The sequence below is a fragment of the Drosophila tropicalis genome, unplaced genomic scaffold (assembly GCF_018151085.1).
Source record: "Drosophila tropicalis isolate 14030-0801.00 unplaced genomic scaffold, ASM1815108v1 contig_4, whole genome shotgun sequence".
Taxonomy (NCBI): domain Eukaryota; kingdom Metazoa; phylum Arthropoda; class Insecta; order Diptera; family Drosophilidae; genus Drosophila; species Drosophila tropicalis.
This window is the reverse complement of record NW_027172862.1, coordinates 593,745-618,464: the sequence shown is the minus strand read 5'-3', so window position 1 is coordinate 618,464 and position 24,720 is coordinate 593,745. Positions and strand designations below refer to the sequence as shown.

The 24,720-nt window shown below is 35.8% G+C and overlaps 1 protein-coding gene across 1 annotated transcript; it reads left to right on the top strand.

Moving 5' to 3' along the window:
* Positions 1-968: 968 nt before the first annotated feature.
* Positions 969-24,481, top strand: LOC137573397 (aspartic and glutamic acid-rich protein). Its single transcript, XM_068285333.1, has 2 exons — positions 969-1,070; positions 23,633-24,481. The coding sequence occupies exons 1-2, from the start codon at positions 969-971 to the stop codon at positions 24,479-24,481; spliced, it is 951 nt and encodes a 316-aa protein (XP_068141434.1).
* Positions 24,482-24,720: the final 239 nt, after the last annotated feature.

The following is a 24,720-nucleotide window of genomic DNA, read 5'->3' as shown; positions in this document are numbered from 1 at the left end:
ACTCATAAAAATAATCCATGACAACTTTAATTGCCTATGAAATATGAAATGCATTAACATATAAACATTATATTCTTTTAATAGATTGAAAATTAATGTAGATCGATATTGGCTCAATCAAGACTTAGCAAAAAGAAAGCAGAACAGAAAATCCAAAATAATTTTTTCCAATATTAAATATTGGTTTTTGTTACAAGTTCTTTTATTACTATTAAATACCTAGATGAGCTCTTTGAAATGTCTTAACTTGGAGTTCGTTAGATCGGATTATAGCAGCTTATATTTGGTATTTGATATATAAACTTATATCTGATTGATATATCAGAATCAGATGGGCAATTTAGCTTCAATAAATCTCATAAATCATTTAGTTCTCATACAATTAATTGAAAAACTTCCACAATATTTGATAAATATATGCTAAATACCCTCACTTCCCTCCTCTAACCAAATATATTCCTTTGACAATCGATATTCCAGGGAGATTTATTTGATTTTCATTTACTATTTTAAATGGTTGTAAATTATATTGTGCCAATAACTTTCATCAAATTTAATGAGAATTAATGTAAACAATTTGCTTGTTGTGGCACTTTAACTCTTTGAAATGCAGAATTAATTATGCGTACGAATAAATAATGAATGAGAGCAAGACAAATAAGGTAAGACAAAAACCAGATCCAGGTCCAAGTACAAGTCCAAGTCCAATTGAAAGGCAGACAGCTCAATCAATTCGGGTTTTTGGGGCAACAAAGTGATAACTGCCAAGTTGTTTCTGTTTCTAGCTAAAGTTTGGGTGCCATCTGCCCCCTGCCTCTGTCTCACCTCTATTCACTGAGTATTGGCCACAAAACCATCAGATGCCCCATAGAAAAAACCAATCAACACAAGTATTGGGTCGAACCGGAAGGAAACTCGCCAAACATCATCATCATCGACTTGTTCATTATCTCAATGACGATAACTATATGTATGTCGATGACAATGACGATGACCATGGCGATAACCATGACGACGACGGCGACGACGATGAAGACAACGATGGGGATGAACATGAAGATGACGATGAAGTGAAGTATCTGCATACATAGGAAAATTTGTCCGGTTGGTCTCCTTCTCTCTATCCGTCTCGTATCAGGGGAATCTGTCAAATTTGTATGGAAATGTATAATAATAAATTGCGTTGCCCGTTTCACCACAAACGTGTGGCGAATAATATTTTCTCTGACTCTCACTCTGATTCCTACCATTCTCTATTCTCGTTTCGTTTGCCCCAGTTATCCCTACTTTTATGTCCAATGCACGTGTGGGGCATTAAAAGTAGCTTTCGGTTAGGTAATAGACCAGATAGACAGATGGACACACAAGGAGAGGAAAAAACAGAGATAGAGAGAGAGAGAGAGAGAGAAGGCACACACTATGATAAAGGACACTGGACATTTCTTATCTCTATCAGTAAGCGCGTGTGTGTGTGTGTGTGTGTGTGTGTATCTATTTGAATTTAGCCCTAAAAATATCTAAAATAAACAAGTGGGCACTTTAAATTGCAAATTGCCAAGTCTAACCGAAACTAAAAGTTATTTACTATAAAAATATTAGCTTGAATAACTTAATTGGTTTCTCAACTAATGATGGTAGATCCTTTGGCGGACCACAAAAAGAAATGACCTTAGAGCTTCTGATGGTTAGTGCTTTAATAATTTTAAAAGGGTAAACAAAAGCTGCCCCAGCATATTGAATACATTAAGTTTTGTTCGCACTGAAAATTGTATTTAATTAATTGTTTCTGTTTGCATTTTGAGAAATAAATTTTGTTGCATTTTGTTTGTGGTTTGTTGTACTTTCATTGTATGGTAAAACCAAATGAAAGTGGCAAACTCTTTTTTTTTTTTTGTCCAGAAAATGGCCAAATTGAAATGAATTTACGCTTGTGTGCCTTATTGGCAGTGCAATTAAATGTGGTTAAAATTGAGCACAGAAGCAGCAGCTGCTCTTGTGCTTTATGCCATTCATTCTACTTCACTCTCTCCCACACTAATCCCCCCCAATCCAATGGTATATCTCTTCTCAGCTCAGCAAAGAGAAAAAAAATGGAATAAAACCAAAAACTTGTTGTTTTCTTCTTGAACAAAAATCAATCACTTTTGCAGATGCCAAAAGGAAAATGCTTTGTCATTTATATCGCTAACCGACCCAGATGCCCTCACTTCAAATTGGGTGGATGGGGTGGTTGGGTGGTGGTGGGTGTGGGTATTCGTCCATTGTATCAATCAAATACCGCTACGCTCGAGCGATTGTTGAAAAATTGTCGGACATGTACAATAATGTTTATCAAATGCCATCTTCTTGTTTCATTTCTTCTCCATGTGAGCGTCAAAAGAGGCGGAACGGAAAAGCAGTCGGCATACCTTTGGGCTTTTATTGTTGTTGTTGTTTTGATTTTTGACACAGCAAAAAAAAAAGAAACAAAAAAGAAAAGTAAATTTGATGTGGAAGAAGATAACAAGTTCGTTGTAATGCCACGTGGCATGCACAACAAAAAACACGACAAAATGCGAATTGAATCAAAATCAAATCAAATCAAATAAGTGGAAAAGTGTAAAAGAGTCAAAGTGCATTCGTAATGCTTTCAACACACACACACACACACAATCATAAAGAGAGATGAAAGCTCTTTTTCAGCCACATTTTCTTCAAGAGACACACACAAATTCCCAATTTTTTTTAGCTTAGCCTGAAATTATCGAACTCAAGGATCTTAAGCCATTGTTCCATTAAGTTTGAAATATCACAAATCGATTGAAACGGAGATATATTATATTTTTTGTTTATAAGGCACATTTAATGGTTTATTTAGTTTATTAATTAAACATCTTAAACGAGTCAAAATACAAAATTTGGCGGCTCTAGTTCTATTAGTCTCGAAGGTATACATAGATCTAGAGCTAGATCGACTGGATCGATATACATATTAAAAGGGCTCTAAAAGACTTTTACAAACAAACATTTTGGTGACTTTATCAATCATTTCACTCCATGGGTAAAAAAAATCAGGCAAGTCGATTCCATGGCTCTTATTGACTTTGGCTGTTGATTTTTGTGGCGCCCAATTTGAGGAGCTTCTTTGCTATCTTGCTGTTTGCCAGCCTGTGTGTGTCAATATATATATATATATATATATATATATATATATATATATATATATGTGTGTGTGTGTGTTCGTGTGCACTTTAATGGTTTTGCTTTTCTGAAAAGAGGCTGCTCCGTTATTAAAGACAGTTCAAGTGTTTGTCAATGACCATAGAGATGAGATCTTAGCGTCCACTTCCACCAATTCTTCCATTCTTCCATCATCATCTCCTGTTCCTCTTCGAGAGTGACCTTCGTCATTGCAATGCATTGCTTCAACACTTGCAATATGGATTTGCATTGCGAAAAGTATTAAACGATTTCACATTAAATTCACGTTCTTTCCTTTAGCAAATCAATAAGTTAAATTCTAGATACATTTGTTCAAGGTTGAATGAAATTTGCAATTAATGTCTTTCTCGTTCTCTCACCATCTCCCACTCTCCCCTCTCATTCTCTGTTTTCGATTAGTTTGACATGTATCAGTTGTTAGGTAAATGCAAAAGTCATCAGAAAGTTATGGTTATCGTTTGACTTGCCAATAATAATTTGTTGCAATCCAAGTTTTTTTGGGGGCAAAAAGTTTTTTGTCTGTCTGTCGGTCTGACTGATGAAATCTTAAGAGATATTTCATATTAATTAAATAAACTTCACTCATTTGCACTGCGATTTCTTATCATGATGAAATGACTCTTGGTCATTAGTTAACCAAAAAGGAAAATGGGCAAATTTTAAGCTCTAAAGGAATTGAATAATAACAAGTAACTGGAATATGGTCTTCACCGACTCAAAATATAAACTAAATTTAATTAAATCGCTTAAACTCCGTGATGATAAACGTTTTAGAAAACTAATTGCTCTTATTTATTTCCTTTTTTTTTTGGTTTTATTATATTTATTTTGCACATTTATTTTATATTTGTCTAACGCTTATTATTATTTGCACAAATTATTCAACCATTTTAGGCCAAACAAATTGAAATGTTTTATTTGAATTTATGCAAAATGCGTAAACGAAAAATAAAATGGTAATTAATTAAAAATCATCATAAATTGATTGGCAAATTAAAGCTGGTTAAATTTGATTTTCTCATTTGTTTCTTTCTTGAAAAGATGTTAAATTTCAAATCGTTATCTTAAATCAATTTTCATAGTCGAGAAAAGCAATAGAGAGATAGATGGATAGAGAGAGAGAGAGGGAACGAGAAAGTTGAGAAGAAGAGAACTGGAATGTTCGTTATTCTGTCAGACTAACGAACCAAAACTTTGAACCACCCCTTAAGAAAAGGGAAGACTGGTTCGTGGCACTCAAATCTGTTGGCACTTTAACGCACATTCTCATCTCCCTTTATCTATCTTTCTATCGTTAACTCTCTACCCTCCGACTTCATCTCACTCCAAGCATTTGGCATTTAGTTGCATTTACCGAATTTTCGCTTTAAATGGCAGACATCAGACAATGGAGAATAAAGGGCGAAGAGAAGTGGAGAGCACGCTCACACACACATACATAAATAAATCATGCATCAATCATTCATCATCAATCATACGGTTCGTGCAATAGAGAGTAAAATGTCGAGTGGCAACAAGCCTTTAAGCAGCCAAAAAGTATGCTATACTTTGATACTTGAAATTTCAAGCAAATATATGTACATATGTACATACATAAGTTGAACAGGAAAAGAAATTGTAGATGGGTGCCAAGGCACTGGCACAAGACTAATAGCAACAGACGAGGCGGTAAGACGACTACAGAAAATTACATGAATTCCAAAAAGTTCGAGATCGAGTTCTACGTAATTTGAATGCCAGTGACTGAGTAACAAGAGGCCAAGATGTCCTATATATGTATATGTATGTGTCTAGGCAATATGTGACAGCCTTTTGATGAGCCTTGGGCTCTGTTGCCATAAATTACATACACACACACACACACGCACACGCAGACGCACACACAAACAAACACACACACACAGAGACGCAGCAGGGACTTGTACTAGCTGCTGACATCATGATGCCACCTCCTTCGCATCCTTGACTCCAACTGCCTTCAGTTTCTCATCTCAATCATCATCAGCTTGACTAAGGGGGCGGGCTGACGCTGAGGGGTGAATAGCGTCGAGCAACTGCTAAGTGCATAATAAAATTTTATTATTTTTTAGCCTTAAAGCGGAAATGAATGTCGTGCAGCATACTCAAGACTTGGGGTCACACACACACACACACACACAAACACTCATGTGCTAGGATTCTTTCTTTTCTGCTGCACTAGCAAATTTGAGCTCAACACATACATACATGCACATACATACATACATATGTGTGTAATGTGTCGTTGTCGTTGTCGCTGTCAGGGGGGGAGTGGGGGACCGAAGCTTTTCAGCATTTTCTTCTCCTTATGCTCAAAGTAAATGGCAGCAAATTGCATTTTAATCACATTGTTGTGTTTGTGTGGCATGCAGAAGGCATGGACAGATCCGGACTGACTTGGCCAGACCTCCGACCTCAGACCAGACCAGAGCAGCACAACAAGCCACGTTAGCATCAGCATCAGAGTGTCAGAGTCAGAATGTGGAAGAATAATGAAGAACTCCGTTTGGGTTTCGGTCGCAACAAGGCCAAAGGCTAAGAATGCAAGGTAGCTTAAATATTTCAATTAGATTAAGAAACTTTAATCATAACAACAATAACTAGCTAACTTTTGAAGAATTATTCGACCAAACTGGCAAATTTAAATATTCAATCTTGTTATCATATTATCCAAACTGATTACCTAATAACTTCAACTAAATGTGCCAAGTTAAAGAGTTCAAACTTTCTTTTAAAGCTGACATTTTTATTTTCATACAACATGGCGAATGATTAATATTTTTCATACACTTGCCTTTTTTATACAACATGGCGTATGATTAATATTTTCTGTTTAATCGCTCTCATAAGTTTTCGTTTCTTTTTTTCTCTTTGTGTATCCCATCCCGAAATGGGATGCGTTTTCATTGACCCATTTCTCTTGGTATACACTTCATTGGGCTGAGCTCAGACGGCATCACTTTTAATTACCAAATGTCCTTCACATCCTTTCATCTATGCAATCTATTCCATTAATGTATTCACTTTGACAAGCACACAGAAACAAACATTAAAAACGCTTTTGACGTTTTAATTAATAACCATGACATATAGATTTTTTGTGCACATTTGCAATACAAAAACTGAGAAAAGGGCCAACTGCCACCAAAACAGAAAAAAAAAAAAACTGAATGCTTGCAACAGCTGAAAGGCTAAAAGAAGCACGCAAAAAAAAAAAAAAAATGAACAAAAAACCAGCCGCTGGCATGAAACATTACAATAAATATGCTTTATAGTGCACTATACACAAGATGCTGCCACACACGGCAAATGGTTGAGGTTGAGGGCATGAGTATCATAAGAGTCTGAATGTTTGACCACATGCAGCATCAGGCAGCCTTGAGCCACATTCTGTACCTCGACCATGAAGCTTGCTCTACCATTTCCGTTTTATGCTGTCAAAAAAAATTTGTGCCAGGAAACGCAAAATGCAAGCCAACACAACAACTGCAAAACATCAAAACGAACAAACGAATATCCTTTAAACGCTTAGATAGATAGAGGAAATCCATTTGTAAATCAAATGACAGGGTCAAGTAGGATAAATATCCTTACACTAAGCATTTGATTAATTGCATACCAACTCAGAAAAACGTGTGCAAAAGTAATCGCAAGATATATTTGCAACAAATTTCACATCTTTTAAGGGTTTTAACAGGAGTTGTCTTTGCTTTTGATTCATTAAGAATCATATAGAGCTTAAAACCCTAATTTTTTGTATAAATATATTTAAACTTACAGTTCTATATATAGAAACAACACAACATCATACCTCTTGACTTATTTTCAGATATTCAGGATGAAAAAAAAGGAAAACAAAAAGAAAAAAACTGGGGAACACGAAACGTGAATTTGCAGCAGAGTTTTCCTGTGGCAAGGGCAAAACCAAGCGGATTTGTTGCGTGTTTTCTTTTTTGTTTTTTATCTTATATTTTTTTGGATTTTTTTGTTTTTTTGTTTTTTTTTTTTTCTGAGGCGAAGGAGGAGGAATGCTATGGAGGAGGATTCTCGGTGTTCTTTTGCTGTTTTGGCGCTGGGTTTTTATGTAAGTCAGAAGCTGTATCTGGATTTTGGTTACGTGCAGCAACAGCAACGGCAGTGGCAGTGGCAATGGCAGCAGCAAGAGATTAGCTAAGCAGAAATGACGACCAGCTGGGGGCATGGCGGTGGTTGAGATGGGGGGATGAAACAGAGTCAGATGTAGGGGAGAAGATTGACAGTTACCAGGGGCTTGGTCAGGGCAGCGAGGAGAGAGAGAGAGAGAGAGAGACACAGATGCCTGGCAGGGTGGTGAATTTGGCGGGAAGTTTGCTTCATACATGGGAATTAGCCGCGTTAATAAAAATGCCAGCGACTGCGGCAGCTAAATTGGCATTTAGGGATTTCGCGCTGTTCGCGTTCTTCTGGCCAGCGCCAAAACTTTTGCTCGTTAAAATAAATTTCGCCTTTTCACTATGTAGTACATACTTATACATATATATATAAGTATACATATATATATATCTATTTTTGTTTTTGCAGAAAAAATGTACGCTCCTGACGCTTTTATGGCTTTCATGGGCGTCCATTGTCTACTCTACTTTTGGTCTGCATTTTAGCCATGTTTCCAGTTACTGGCAATTAAATCTCTTCCGCACTCGCTCTCTCTTGCTGTCTCTCTCTTTCCATTAGATATTTGGCGTTGCATGGTTTGGGGCCACTTTTTTACAACTGATTGAGTTGCACTCGCGCTAAAAGTTGCCAACAGCAACAACTTGTCCCGATTCGCCTTTTTGACTTACTCACAAGTAAACTAAAGAACACCAAAAATAGTTAGTTATACGAACAAAAACTTTTACGCCCATGGGAGGTCAGAGTCAATCAGCTGCAGCTAGGCAAACTTGGTTGCCCCCCTCCGTCTCTAGTTACTCCCCATACACACTTCTGGGGCCATCAGGCCTCACGGCTGGGCAAAAAAGTTGTAAATTGTTTTTATTGTTAACGGCATGCTTTGGCTTCTTTTTATCGCTTCTATTTTTGTTTTGTTTTGTTTCGCTTCGTTTTTTTTCTGTGCGTTTTAAAGTTGCTGAATACATTTTTGAAAAGTTTTCACTCCTAATGGATGAAAATCCAGTGTTGAAAACTCGCTTATCGTTATAACCACAGAAATTAATAGTTTTAAATTTCAGTTGGCTTAAGTGAAGCTCTCTAAAATGCCAACGGATTTAAGTTTTAGGGCTTAATAAAGTCAAAGTCCAATGTATCTATGGTCGATCTGGGTATAGATCTTGAGCTACCCTAATTTATTTAGGCTTTAGACACTGAGAGCCTTTTTCTTGTTTGTTTCGCCTTCCTTCTTTTTTTGTCTCCTACCTGCCAACGTGGCAGATTTTGGCCAGAGTTTTCGTTAGTTTGCTGCGTGCCTACCTACATTATTTTTACTTTATTTTTAGCGTTTCTTTGCTTTACTTTACTTTACTTTACATTACTTTGCTTTGCTTTCCTCATTTCCTGTGCCTGTCACGTGTGAGCGCCTATGCGTATGCAGCACAAAAAAATTTTTTTTAATGCTCTCTAAGACGATGTGAGAAACGCCTTCAAGTGGATTTTTAGTGCTTGTCCGCTCTGAAGGCACACATATACATATAAGTGTGTGTGTGTGTGTGTGTGTGTACATACATGTGTATAAGGCATATCTGTTGTGACCCGCGAAGGTCAATTCAAGGCAGTTTATTTTCGCTTCCAACAAACAACCGAAAAAAAAAAAAAAAAAATTACTTCGGCGTCAAATAAACCATGGGACAAAACAAAAAAAAAAAATAAATAAAAATAATAAAATTAAAATGAAATAAATTACAAAATAAAATGCGCATTGCACAGAAAATCGCTGGTTTGTCACGTACAAAAGATGTCGGCTGGGAATTTTGTTTTTGTTGGTTTTTTCTTATTCATTGTGGTTGGTGGTGTTGTTATTGTTGTTGTTGGTCTTTTGTTTTAATCATAAATTGCGAAGAGCAGACAGAGCGAATGCGATATCTTTCATCTCTTGCTTCTCTCTCTTCCCCTTTTCCTTTCTCTTTCTATTTATCTGTCTTGCTCTATTCGCTTGACATAGTTTGCAATAAATTTTAACAGCCTGGCCAAGGCATTTTCAAGGCAATTTACATTAATTTTGCATTTTTGGCTTTTGCCTCTGACTTTTCCACATTTTAACGTTTTCCATTTGAATTTGCTTTTGTTGCGCTGATAAGAGGAAATGCCAGCCAGGCCTGGTCCGCTGACAGATGGAGCAGCGCTGCAAAACTGACCGAGCTGACAGTAAAACCGAAAACTGAGCGAACAGATTGACTGACACATTGACTGACTGGCTGGCTGGCTGGCTGGCTGACTGACTGCCTGGATCCAGGCTGTATCTATAGCTCTTTACCTCCAGTTTCTTTCGCTCCCTTAGGAGTGTCCTTGATGGAGCGTGAATTTTTCCACTTGGGGCTAGACAAATGATACGCTCTGGCATTTTGTTATTTTACGTATTTTCCCTCCGTCTCCTTTCAGTTCGTTTTCTTTTCATTTTGCCTTTTTAGCTGGCCACATTTGAATACGCACACAATGCACAGGCGGCAGGGTAAGGGGAAATCAGTGTGAAAGCATTCTGTGATAAATTGCACACAATCAAAATCAGAAATGTCAAGCCAACTTGGGTTTAATGCAAATTTAATACTTGGGCATCAGTTTTGGTTACGGTTACGGTAACGATTGCGTATTCGTTTTTGCTTTCACCTGATACGACATCAACAGAAAGAAAGAGAGAGAAAACAAGAGAGAGAGAGAGAGAGAGAGAGAGAGAGAAAGAAAAATAATTCATCAAACATTTGCTTGAAATTTGACGAACAATTGGACAATGAGAATTTCATTGAATGGAAACAAGAAACGACATTTCAATTGGAATACCTCTCCAAATAAGTATAGATAACCAAAATAGAAAAACAATAAAGGTGAGGTAATTAAGATCAGCCTTATAAGGATCTGAGATCTGCAACTGATGACTTTGAGCAATTTTCTAATGACATGTTAAGAATGGATACAGCAAGTTGAGGAAATTAATTTAAAGAAAGAGAGTTTTATACTTTATAAAGGTGCCATCAAGATTTCGTACATATGTAGAAAGTTATTTAGGGTTAATTGAAATATAATTCTTCTCTTTGAAACTAATTGAGAGTGTAAGACATTTGGAGACAACCTTGTTCGATACCATCAAATAATTAAGATTTTCGGCAGTAATTTGCATGGTGGTGGGGGAAGGGGGAGGCTGGCTTTTAAGCCAACTAGAACTTTCATCTAAATTGCCTGACCACTTTGAAGATTTACCACTTTATGCCCAAAAAGGATACCGCCGGACTCCTCCCCCCATTCATCTAATACAGTAGGCAATCAACTAAGAGGACTGACTTAAATTCATAATTATTTAGGTATAAATTTATTATTTAAAATTGTCTGAGGCAAATTATATATGCAAATCAAATTTAACAAATGATTTTGAATACATGAACTTAATACAAATCCTAGTTAAACGGGGTTTTTAATTAGTTAAAGTTTTTACAAATGAAAATAATCGCTAAATTTTATATTAAACACTAATTGAACGTTGTGTTTAAAATATTCGAAATGCTTATCGATTGAGAAGATTTTAAAACGAGACTAGTTCAACTTTGTTTAAATAGCCCAAATACATATGTAAATATGTCTGTATGTATGTACATATGTGTCTCTTAACTTAATTTTCTGATTGCTAGCAAAATAAACATGTCCGGGACAGTGCCCAAATAAAAATCTGAAAAAATAATACAAACATTTTTTCAAATTTGCAACGGAAACATTAAAATAATTTAGAAAATAGGAAAATACTTTTCATTCCAGTGACTAAAAGGCAAACGATTTGAAACCAATCAGCTTATCTCGGTATTTCCAGCTCTAACTATTAAATTATAGTCACTTAGTTTTTATCTGATTGTTAAGAGATTTGCATTTATATAACTAAAAGTAACTGAATTCAAAATTAGATTTCATCTGTCTAATCTTTGGATGCATTAAATTTGCCAAATTTAGTTCTTTCCATGTTTCTTTTTTCGGTGGGCATAGTGGTGGGCGTGGTTGAAAACACACACACACACACACCCTCACTGAGATTATCTTTGATTATATATAACATTTTGTTCTCTCTATCTTTTCATAAAATTTAATTCAATTAGTTTGGCTTTGTTCTCTTTCTTTTTGAGTTTTTTTTCTGTTGTCATTTTTATGAGCAATACCCAACAAATTTATGGGTTCTTATAAAAATATTTAGAGAAAGTATCCGTACAGAGATCTAGAAAAAGACGAAAGATGGAGAGAGAGAGAGAGCTCTAGCACTAGGCTGCCTAAGTTAACCCAAGTTGATGACTATAATGGAAAGAGCATTCCGTTTGAGAAATACCCTGTAAAAACTTTTTGTACTTATATTAATTTCAGTTTTCTCCGCTTCTCGGAGGGAACAGTAAGTCCTGCTTAGAGTAAGATTGTTGTTTATATATGTGCATACAGAATTAGCCCAAACTAATATGCCTATAGCGGTCGGAAGTTTGAAGAAGATGGGTATAAAGCAAAACCGTTAAAGAGAAATTTAACATGTGTTTGTATTCGTTAGAAAGGGGCAGGGGGCACGCTGATGGAGAGGCGTGGTTGTATCTGACAAGCTCATCTTGTGGTTTTTAAGTGCTCAGCCTTCCCCTCTCCTTACTCCACACCACCAACACATTCATATCTCCTTCACTTTTCGTGGTTTGTGTACTGATTTGTGTGTGTGTGTGTGTTTGGTTCTTTTTCTCTTTCGGTTACTTGTACTTTTTTCTCCTCTCTGCCCTTTTTTTTTTCTTCTTGGTGATTTACCAAAATTGATGGCTTGCTTTTGGCATGACTTGGCTTCCAGGATATGGGCGTGACCGCAGTGACAATGCACAAGTAAAATGAGAAGAGAGAGAGGGAGAGAGAGAGAGCAAATAGGATGAGGATGGACCTACCAACAACGTACATAGGTCTATTCAAAAATTCATAGATTTTGATTTGCGTTTCGCATATAAAGATGTTTGCACAATCCCCCAAAGGATTAAACGACTTGGTGTGGCAACAAATTTTCATGTTGCACAAACAACAATAAGAAAAGGAAAAAAAAAGGTTAAAGAAATCGAGACAACGACCTCATGATACCTTATGATCCTTAATTGCTCTGTTTCAATAATAATTAAAATACTAATTAGTTTTATATGTTCGTTTAACCTTTTTAATTGAACTGAATATTCATAGCATGTATTAAGTATTTTCGATTAAGAATGCTTTAAGTTTGATAACCCCGTTCCATTTGTTGTGCTCAGTTAAATATGCCCGTTATTACTCTACAACATTTAGGGTATTATGGAAAGGGCTAAGGAAGAGGAGGAAAAAAATATGCTTCGCATGAAGATTTATCTATGCCTGAAGGCACAAGTCGTCCTCCATAAATATGACAATAAAAAAGAGCGAAACAACGAAGTGACGAGGCTCATAAAACAAGAAGAATGAACAGCGGCGAAAAACTTATGATTTACGTAGCAAAACAAAGATAGAAGGATAAAAAGAAAGAAAGCTGCAGAAAAAGCTGTTTGAGATTTTATTTTATTTTTACAATTTTATTTTTCACGGTTTTTTCTTTTTCATGCAAAGGTTGAGTTGTGTTTTTTCTCTTCTCTTGGAAAATGGTTTTGTTGATGGAATTTGTTTGAAGTGTTAATTAAAGCTAAACTATTTTCAATTGAATAGAGTCGACACGCATTCACAAACACACACACACACACACACACACACCGTCCCCTTTGTTAACCATGCGATCGTCCTTCTCATTTACTTGTCGGTGCCCTTTTGGCACTCAGAAAGCGGAAATTAGCTCACAGAAACCGGTCGACACTTTGATTGCTCGCACAATTGCACAGCGTCGCCCCGGGAAGCGAGTGTGGAATAAACAGAAGGAGAAGGAGTTGTTGGTAGGTTGAAGGTCGTCGCATAGAAAATAATGGGGGATAACATTCCCATGGAACAATGCGTAATTTCATCAATGCAATTGTAGAGCACACACAAGAAAGAAAAAAATAAAATAAAAAGAAAAAAAAAAACAACAAAAAGAACTATATATAAAGGAAGAGAAAGAGCGAGAAAAGGAAAATGAACAAAAACACAAAGAAAGGTAAAGTGAAACTTTATGACCCAACCTTTGCCTAGAGAGATTTAATTAGGGCACCAACTGATGAAGAGGAAGAGACAGAAGCAATTGCAAAGGAAGTAGAAGCAAAGGAAGTAGACGCAAAGAAGAGAGTAAACAAAAATTTTTAGCATTTCACATCAAAGTGCGGGTCAAAAAAGCAGCAAAAACATTTAATTAAAGAGCCCCCGAGCAAGAAAAAAAAATAACTCTCTCACTCAAACACAAAAAAAAAAGAGGGAAACAAAAAAGCTATAAAAAAAATACAACGAATTGGAAATGCTCTTAAAAATTCACAAGCACAATATATAAGTATTATGCCTAAATATATTATTATTTTCATTGTTGATAAAACAAGATATACAATTTCTATGGAAATGAAACTACTTGAACTACTTAAAGTTTTGGTTTGCTTGAATAATAATTACTATTTTCTAATTCCAAATGATTAAACCATTTACCAGTACGTTCCATACGATAAATACACTCACAGATCGTATTGTTTCGGATATATAGATCAGCATTGATTACACCTCTCCAGTTTATATAGACTCAAAGAGTATTATATCGATCGATCGATCACTCCTAGTACTAAAATGACTATACCCTTTATTTGTAGAGAAAAGTAGGTAACCAAAACGAAAGCAAGAAAAAAAGAGAGAGAAAAAAAAACAACTCTGTCGACAACAACGGTGACGTCGACATTAAGTTAAGAGCTACATAGAGGTCCACGTGACGTATACGCAATGCCAAAAATCGGTGTCATGTTAATGACCGATTAGCATGGCGTGTGGTGTGCGTATGCGTTTGTGTGTGTGTGTGAGTGTGTGTGTGTGTGTCAGCTATAGCAGAGGGAGAGCGCCCCACAGTGAGGTATTTGTGGTTTATGGGTTTCGGACCTATCAGCCACTTATTCAAATCGCTTACACATTGCCAACATTTTTACCCCACTCGACCACAAAAATTTTAACAAAAAAAAACCAAACGGGTTAAATTGCAGTTCAATTAGCACAACTTTACAGAAACACATATGCATTACATTGAAATTCGACAAATGACTCTTACCCTCTCTAGTAATTTAATCAACATGGGACTCAGAGTTCAAAATTGGCCATGAATAAAGACCCCGATATTGCCAAAATTTACCAACAGATCAATTGATTGGGCAAGAGTTTTTTGATAACTAATTGTTAAAGATTATATTAGCTATAAAATAGAGAACATTCCCAAGCTAAATCAATGGTTTAAGTAAAATAAACATGATTTATTCAATGTAAAAATTGTTTTTTAAACATTTTTGTGGCTGTTTCTAATTTGAAAGAATTTGAATCCGAGACCTTCTTTTGGCTATTTTGCCGGTTATTTAGCAGGTGAGTCAGGAAGGCATTGAAATGACAAATTAAATATCAGCACGCAAAGATTTATTATACATATATACATACATAGATGTACATACATATGTATGTATATATTTTATATACTTTCTTTTTTGGTTACTCTACGTATTTAAGGGCGTGTCAAGGCGATTAAGAATTAAGTCAGTGGCATATCACAAATGAAATTTTGCGTTTCTTTTGCATATCATTATTAGGTGAGCTGATAAAATGTATGTGTGGGTGTGTGTGTGTGTGTGTATGTGTATGTCTGTATGTCAATTTGTGTGTGTGTGTGTGTGTGTGATGTGGGAAGAGAAAATTGGATTTCGCTTTATGCAAATTTATGCGCACAGATTGAGTGACATTAATGGATGATGAAGTCGCCAGTAATGTAGGAATTGGTTGAATTTCTAAACGACCAAATGAAAGCGCTTGGATATGACCAAAATGTCAGCTTCCTTCCTCTACCCATACCTCTTTCTCACTCACTCTCTCTTTATCTGTACCCCCTAGCTAACCGTAACGCACCGCAGGGCCATCACAACCAAGTTGAAACGTTGAAAAATTCAACAGAAATTGCACTCAAAGGACAGAAACCCAGAGATGGAAGCAGAAACAGAAACATTGCTGAACAAGTAGCAGAGAGAGAGAGAGAGAGTGAGTGAGAAGGCATTTGGCTTAATTAGTAGGCCAGGGCATTGTGACTTGTCACTCCCATTTGCCATTGGCATCTCAATTCAGTCACCCAACCACCCACTCATTAAGCCTGGAGTCGCATTCGTTTTTTTTTCTTCTTTTTGTTGTTTCTTCTTCTTTTTTATAGCCATTTAAAACATTTATGGCCAAGCAGCATTTGAATGGCAGGTGAGGCACAGCTAAGCGACCTTGCTCATTATATTGTCTACCCAACCACCCCCATCCACAGTTATTCCCATCTCCCATTCCCCGCTTTGGTGACTTGTTCCATCGTTTTATTATTATTATTTTCTTTTTTTCTTGTTCCTCTGTGTGTGCTTAAGTTTGTTTTCATTTTTAATTGTCTGTTTACAGGGGACAATAAAAACAAAAGGAAAACAGCAACAAAAACAATAATAACAACAACAACAACAGCAAGGACACTGATTGCCATTCGTGAAATTTAATGCCAACATTTGTTCACATTTCACACAGAATGTTTTTTTTTTTTTTTTTCTCTTTACAAATATTTTGTTTTTCATATGAATTATTATTATTATTTACTTAAAGTTTTAGTTTCATTTGTCATTTTCATATTTATTGGGTACTGTTTTTTTCTCCATCCGGGTTCTCCATGACAAATTTTTAATTATAAAAGCGGACTTAGGAATACACTTTTTCAATTAAAAAAAGGAATTTGGTCTCAAAAACAAAAAAGAAGATCACTTTGTTCTTGATAGGATTGTAATTTAGGAAGGTTAACTGAGTGCCTTCTGGTCTCCACTATCCTTGTTTGATCTATATGTCAATATAATAGAGAATAGTAAGTTAAGTGTCCCTCCATTCTTAGCCATTTGATTCGTTAAAGAACTTTTCATAAACAATAATTTTCCTTCTAAATTGAAGTAGGTATACAAAAATACTGAGGTTCTTGTTAATAACGAACTTATCATTATAAGATCCAGTGATTTCTTGGTTAACTGGGATCTAAAGGTTGAGAAATGAAGTCAAAAAGTGGTTCATGGTTAAAGACAAAACCAATTAAAATTTAATACTTTGCAATCATTTATAAATTAAATAGACTATTTTATTAGATATTCATTAATTTATTTGTTTGACATGTAATTAAGTTCGATGCCCATTTTACAAATGTTAAATTAAAATTTGGAATATCCACAAAAAAAAAAAAATCCTTAGGTTGCCTTGCGTACTTAAACGAAAAGAATCTTTTCATTTTGCATAACAAATTGCTTTAAATACAACTTTTGCAATTTGGTTTTTATTCGATTTCTTTTTCCTTAATGCAATCGAGAAAATTTATCGGTTCATTCATCTTGATTTGCTGTAGAATGTTTTATTTTTTGTATTTTTTCTTTCGCCATTCGGACTAATTGAATTGGTTGATTTTAATTTTGTGTTTTATACCCATCACGTTTCAATCCGGGGCAAACAAATTCAATTTACGCTCATTACCCAACCTTAGCCAGAACTTCCCCTTGGTCACAAATCGCTGTTCTGTACAATTGCCACCAACCCGCCCTCCTTCCCCCCCAAATTGGACAAGTAGCAATAAATGGAAATCGTAACATTCAAGTCGATGTTATGATACTCTTTAAAATATATTTTCAATGAGATGAAATCTAGAAATAGATCGACTAGAAATTTTAGATAGCATACTTTTAAGGGCAAGCTATAGCGGGCCATTTCTATGTCTAACACTGGATTCCTCTTGTTGCAAATAGAGAGAAGCCATGCACTTTAAATTTAATATAATTACCTCCATTTGAGATCCCTTCTTGCCCATGGAGCCACCACCGCCTCCGGTGTGGCCGCCGCTTTGTGCGGCATTCATGGCTGCTTCTGATGCGGCTTTTGTGAAATCTTTTCTGGCTTATTTTTTTTTATTGATTGATTATAGTTGTTACTTTTGTTATTAGTATTATTATTATTATCTGTGTAGATACACTTTGATATCACCCAAATGATGTGTTCTGGGCTAGTTATTCACGTTCCCGTTCAGATTCTTTCTTTCTTGTGTTCGTTCGCGTTCTTTGGCGCGACAGTTGTATTGAAATCTTTTGTTGTTATATCAGTAGATACATTATTATAATGTACATGTGGCTTTTGTTGCTGCACGCCTCAAATACAAACAAAACAACAACAACAAGGATAACCAAAAAGAAAAGTGAAAAAATTCAATTTTTGTTCCATTTTGTTTGCCGTTAAGCAGTAAGTTGCATTTTTTTCCTTATGCTAATGATATGACACTAGCATCCAATGAGATAGTAGTGTTTGACTAAAAGTGATGGCTGAGATGAAGGATGGGGTATGGGGGGGGCTATATACCACAAGGAATGAGCCTTGACTAAAGATTAGAGTTGAGAATGAGATACTTGAGCACGTCTCTGGTGCTTTATACTTACAATGACAAAAAGAAAACGAACTGAAATTGAGAAGTTGAAACTTAAAGAAGGCAACAACAACAACAACAACGAGAGCAGCAAGAACGACAGCATAATGTAACTATATACGATATGCCAAAGGGAGAGGGAAACTCAAAGAAGTTGGCTTGGGAGGTTTACTTGATGTCGTTCTTGGTTGACATATCTCGCATAAGTTGGCCAACAGAAGGCAAAGCGAATTGTCCGAGAAATAACTTTAACTTTGGGAAATTGAAACTATATTAAATTCAACACTAAGAGAAATAAATGCATCCCTAACTAAAAGCTAAATATGCCAAAAACATTTACTTTTTCTATGTCAGCAATTAAAGAAGGTTCATATTTAAGGAAATACAAAATACCAAAGGAGCTGTTACTTTGATCTATATATTTTCAGTTACTAGAAGAAAAATCCAAATAGAAGCATAGAAGCAGCTACAGAATAAGGGGATTGAAAGAGGGGAAAAGCCCACGAAAATGAGCTTGAATTATGTTTATTCAATTCACTTGAACTTTTCTTAAGATGACAAGAATTTTATCCGCCCCCCACCACCGCATTCTACGTTTTGCCTATTTTTGAGTGCGTCGGTGTATATGTATGTGTCATGCATAGAATGGCTCGAGAAAAATCATGAGAGAAGGCAAAGTGAAATATGATGAAGGCAATTTGTCTGAACCTTTTTTCTCTCCTCTCGTTTGCCTTCTTCTTCTTCTTTTGTTGCTGCTGATTTCATGTCCTTTTCTAGGTTGTTGTTATTTTTTTATTTTGTTGCGTTTGCTGTCTGTTGTAGGCCTGGACCTTAAGCCTTTGATAAACAAAAACCTATTAGAGATGAACGTTGAAATAGGATAGGATGTGTGTGTGAGTGTGAGTGTGTCTAATTGTTGTTGCTGTTGTTGTTTGGCTGCTAATTTGCCTAAAAAGTTTTGCCCTTTAGAAATTGAAATGAGAATCATTTGGCTTTTATATGCATTTGCTACGTGATTTAATTAGTTAGCCCTGTGTTTGCGTTGCCTAGGCATGTAACGTGTTTTGTTTTGCTGGCCAGATATATGTATAAAGATAGACAGACAAACAGACGGGGCTAATTAGGCTGGCATTATTAACATATTGTCCCAGTTCTGGGGATAGCATAAAAAAACCAAAAAAATAAATTCAATTCACGTAGCAAAAGCGAAAGACAAGCAAGAAAACTAAGTGATAAACGATAAACGATAAGCAGAACTCTCTTACTCTCTATTCTGTATTTACAATGCTAATATTATCCAGGGAAACAAAGGAGACGAAAGAATCAACAAAAAGTAAAGTCAAGTAACAGATGCAGACACACACACACACACAAACACACACACACAAACTCACAGACACAAAGATACAGGGCACACAAAGGAAACCATGGCAAATAAGGTAAACCCCCAAATCAGCATGCAAAGTGTGAAGGAAGAAGCAAATAAAAAATAAAATAAAATAAAACCGTATCGAAACATTGTTTTTCTAAGAGACATAATCGACTTTCTGATACCCTTTAGTCTCACTTCTGTAATAAATAAAACCTTGTTTAATATGTTCAGTTGCTTGCATAAATTAGAGCCAAATATTTTCATTTCAATTTCAATTATATAATCGCTTTCAGTAAGCCCAAAATACTCGAATTTTGGTTTATCCGCTAATCATAATACGTATAGAGCGAAAACTGTAGCATACATTGCAGCGCTTCAAGCGGATTTATATGTATATGTACAAAAATCAAAGTCAAGAACCGACAACAACAATTTGTGAATACTTCTAGACCCCTCCCTAACCCCCACCAAACCACTTCACCCTACAACTCCGCATCGCAATTTTTTTTGGTTGTTTTTCGTTACTTTTGTTTATTATTTATTTTGATTGAGGTTCCTTTTGGGCAAATGGATCAAAGTGAGAGTTGGTTAAAACGCAATCGTAAAATGCATTATTCTCATTTCCAGAGATTGAGCAACAAAAGCCACAGGACGTATACTTGATTTTGTTCTTCTGTTTGTTTTTATGCCAAATTTATTCATTTATTCGATTAGGGGTGTTTACGGTACGATAATTTCTTTTCTCCCCATTGTTTTAGTTTTGTTTATATTAGTTTTCTCTTTCGCAATAACTCTCCTTTAAAATTTCAGAATTATTAGCTTGAAAACTAAATAAATCCAATTGGAACATATGAATTAGCATATTATATTAATGAATCAATCAATTGTACTTGTTTAATTGAAGTCAATTATCATAATTTTTCGTTTTTGAATTAGTTTTCAATGTTTTCCTATGAGAAATTGAAATATTTCTGAGGCATTAGACTAAGAGATTAACGTTAACAATAAAATCATGAAAATTGATTTTAGTTTTCGGAATATAGTCTGATTGATTAGAGAAATAATAATATGAATATTATTATTTATTATTTTGGCTGAGAAAAGAAAACCCAAAGAAATGGTCAATGTTATGCAACATTCTCCAGTCATAATTATAATTATTTATTTATTTACTTTATATTGGTTCTTCGTTTTATTGAGGTATTTGAAAATGATTTCAAATCTATAATTACTTTTAGTTTTATATTTTATTTTATTTGTTGTTATAAATTTTTTATATAAATGAACTCTTTGCAATTTCAAAAAAAAAAAGTCCAATACTTTAAAGTTTATAACATTTCTCCTTATAATTTTTGTAATTTAGAAAAGCATTTTTATAAAATTTTGTATTATTAATTAATTCTTTTATGTAAATCATCATTTTTTTATGTTTCTTTGTGCGTTATGCTTATTTATTTTGTTATGCTTGTGTTATTTTGTTAATTAAACCATTTACCTCGGCCACACACTCGCACACGCACGAACACACACACACACACACACACAGAAACAAACAAAAAAGGGCAAGTTGAATACACTCACGATAATAAACGCAATGCCAATGCACCTTGTGGGCGTGGCAATTGTAAACAAAATCAAAGAAATTAACTAATTAAGTTTTTCGTACTTTTTAATTTTTATTGAAATTTTCTTTGTAGAATTTTAATATTTTTGGTTAGGTTTTTTTTATATTTTGAATTTTTTTAAATTTTTAAACCGAAACGGTCAACGATCAACGAGCGAAAAGATATGCCAAAAAACGTTCGACGAGCGCCAACTAACAACGCCAACTCGACGCGTATTCTGTGCGGTCTTGGCGACTGCAGCAGCTGGCGTTTTGAGCGTAACTGAGAAGGTCGCCTTAACGCACATGTCGCCATAGCCATAGCCATCGCCATCGCCATCGCCAACGCCATCGTTTTAGCCATCGCCAATCGTCCTGTGAGTTTATCACAGCATGCGGCTGTTTTTCCAGTTCGCTTTCGTTTCTCTTCGTCCTTCTTCTTTGTTTGCCGTTTTGTATGTAGTCAAGCTTTGCGCCACACTTAAAGCTTTCAATGGCAATGCGTGTGGCATCCAAGCTTTCCATCCTGCCTGTCTGCCGCATTTGTCCTCCATCATCACGTGGTGGCACACGCAACCAACGCACCAAGTGCGAAACGCCAAATGCGGAATGCGGCGAGCAAAACAAAATGCCCAAAAACTATGTACACAATCAACTCAACAGACCTAACACACAAGTCATTCCAAGAACGTGTCTAATGAGGGTTTTTTTTTTCTTTTTAGCCATGTAGCCATGGGATTTTGGGGGAGTGAAAAGTATTCTAAAGAATTTCAATTCAACAAAGATGAAATGAGAAAAAAATAATCAGCCATTTTTTTGTTTTAAATAGTACAACGAATTATAAATACCCCGTACAATTGTAGTTCTTTCTTGGCTTTTCTTTGTGTCATAAAATCATATTTAATTATTAGATTTGAAGTAGTCATAATCATAATCATGTCAAGTCGGCCCAGGACTCTAAGAATGGGAAATCAATTAAGATAATCTATTAAATTTTCCAAAACTTTCTGATACTTTATAAAAAACAGGTTAAATTAGAGTTTAGTTGAGTTTACTTTGGATTTAACTGCAGCACCTGATCAAGGACATGCCCAAGACACACGAAAGGATTGTGAAGTGGCAAAAGCAAACCTTTTTTTGGTACCGCAAGTACAAAAAGAGCCATTATGAATAGACTTCTTGTGTAAAGCATTTTCACTTTTTGTTTTTCACAATATTTTTGCCTAATAAGCAATTGTGTTAGCAAAACTTCTTGTGCCATTGGACCTGTCAATTGAATGAAGATGACTTTAAACAAAAAAGTGATGTTGAAAGTTTCTTTTCAGCACATAGTTTATCGCTGATAAGAAGTTTTTTTAACTAAGCTTCGAGACTCAGCAACAGGCCGCGACCATAAATTAAACCTTTTGGCCCAAAGAAACACGAAAATGGAGAGAAAATTAAAAAAAAAAAAAAACAAACTGACAAACTGAAGAGCAAAGAAAGGGAGGAAAAGTTTTTGAATGCAGTTTGGGGGCAGGCTTCCTGGGGGCCAACGGCGGGAGCCACTGACAGACGAAATGATTTATGTTCGGTTTCTAAAATTTTCAAAATTGGATTCTAACTGTGTGGCTGAATGTGTTTGTGTGTGTGTAACTGTGAGTGTGTCTGTGTATTGAAAGCTCTTGTGAGTGTCTTTGTGTGTGTGTGTGTGTGTGTAAACAGGGAAAGCTTAAGCTACATGAACTAACTTTTTTGAGGGCTACAGCTTTTGAATGAAGTGCCCAAGATGCGAACAAAGTTTGAGAAGCTTTTTAAAGCATACATTTGGGAGTAGAAATATGAAAAATTCAACTTTTCAAAAGGTTGAACTACAAACTATATATTGTGAAACCCTTTAAGCCTTTATGTGGGCTTTTTTTTTACTAAAAATAGCTTTAACATTTTTTGTTTTGTTTTCTGTGTAGGTTTCGTAGAAATTCAATTTATTTCGTTAGGTGTTAGTTTTCTTTGATATCATTTCTCTAGCGTACACTTTCATTAGCATTTTGACAGTTTAATTGAAAATTGCAAAACAGCCCATGGCCAATTACAAGGAAAATGCACCACTAGATCCAGACTCACGTTGGTTGGAGGAATGACAATGGAAAGACACTTTCGTTATATTTCTCAGCCTCACTCTTTCAGATTCGCAATGCTGTCTCTTTGATGGCGACATAAGAAATGCATTTGCCATCTTTTCTACATGTTCCCTTTAAGCGGAAAAGAGGAGGGTGGTCGGTGGGCGGTGGACTCTTGGGTGCTGTGGGCCATCCGCTACTCAACGAGCATTTTCCTTTACCTGTTTGGTTGCATTTCTGTGACTGTGTGTAATGGTTTGAGTTAGATGTCAGCCTGACGTCAGCCATTATGTTCACCATGACAAAAATGTCAGAGCAACGTTTGAATAATTCGTTTCGTTGTGTAAAAAAAAAAGATGACTAAAAGTGTTCAACTTGTGCTTGCTCTGATATATTTGCATATTCAACTGCAAGTTAATAATCTACAAGCGGCCACTCAGAGTTCATTGAATTGGTCGAGAAATGGTTTACTTCATTACAAGCCAGCCATCTGTCCCGCAGAGAGTCCCAATGATATTAGCTATGAGAAGCCACATCAACCATTATCATCATCATTATCATCATCATTATCGTCATCATTATTATCATCTTCGAAGGCACCAAAAGCTGAAGACTATATTGACTATGAAGACACTGCCGGGGATTCGGATGAGGACGACGACAATGACGATGACAATGCTGAAGATGATGACAACGACGATGAAGGTCTTGAATGTAGTGCCAATGCAAACAGTAGGAATGAAGAGGATGATGCAGAAGCATTTACGGCTCGCATCACTTGCTTGTTACGTGAACTACATGGGCATAGCCGGGCCATTCAGGAGGATCTCCGTGAACTTGACTCACAGTTCGAACCGGAGCACCCTGTTAAGTCCAAGCCGAGCTGCCAAAACAACCCCAACTCTGCCTTTAAATTCAACCAAATCACATCGAAATTCCACAATCTAAACAAACCCAAGACACCAAAGGTCAAGAAACCTGAGAAATTGGGTCAGGCTTATGCGCAAAATGAGAATTTTTCCATTCTCGATAATCGTGCTGCTAGACTTACCCTAGCCGATGCCAATTCCAACAAGAATTCCATTGACCATGATCACTTGAGTCTAGATTTGGCTGATGATGAGGATGAGGATGACGATACAGAACTGGCCAATGTACCGCAATCGTTATTAAACGAACTCCATCCCAAAATAGATCAAGATCAGTCAGCGAAGCCAGCGAATGATGAAGAACAGCAGAAGAAATCCTATCAGCATGTCATCAATGAACTTCGTCTGGCCAAGGCCATTCATGCTGCAGCTGCCGCTCGCCGAGAACGTTCTCAGATACAAAAGTCCGCCATAAAACAAGGATTCCGTCAATATGAGGCAAATCTCAAGCAATTGGTTGCCAATCGAGATTTAATCGAACAGCAAGCTGTTCGAATGTTAACCCATATACCGTAATAAGAATGTTTTTTAATTTTTTTTAACTTGTTAACAACGAAGAAATATATTTTTGTCTTGAAAATCAATAACCATGATAAAAAAAAAGCATAAAGTTGTTGTATTTAGGGCGGTAAAATCCGATCTTATTAGTCCCCCTTATTGGGAAAATTATGCTATACTTTAAGAATTATCTCTATACCAAATTTCATAAAGATATTTCAACTCCTTTACCGATTTTTTGTCGTAATTAAATGCTT

Bases quoted from the DNA above. Each gene is read 5' to 3' on its own strand.
- LOC137573397 (XM_068285333.1), top strand. From the start codon at position 969: ATGTATGTCGATGACAATGACGATGACCATGGCGATAACCATGACGAC. The intron at 1,071-23,632 runs GTGAAGTATCTG...TCATCTTCGAAG, and splicing joins AACATGAAGATGACGATGAA to GCACCAAAAGCTGAAGACTA.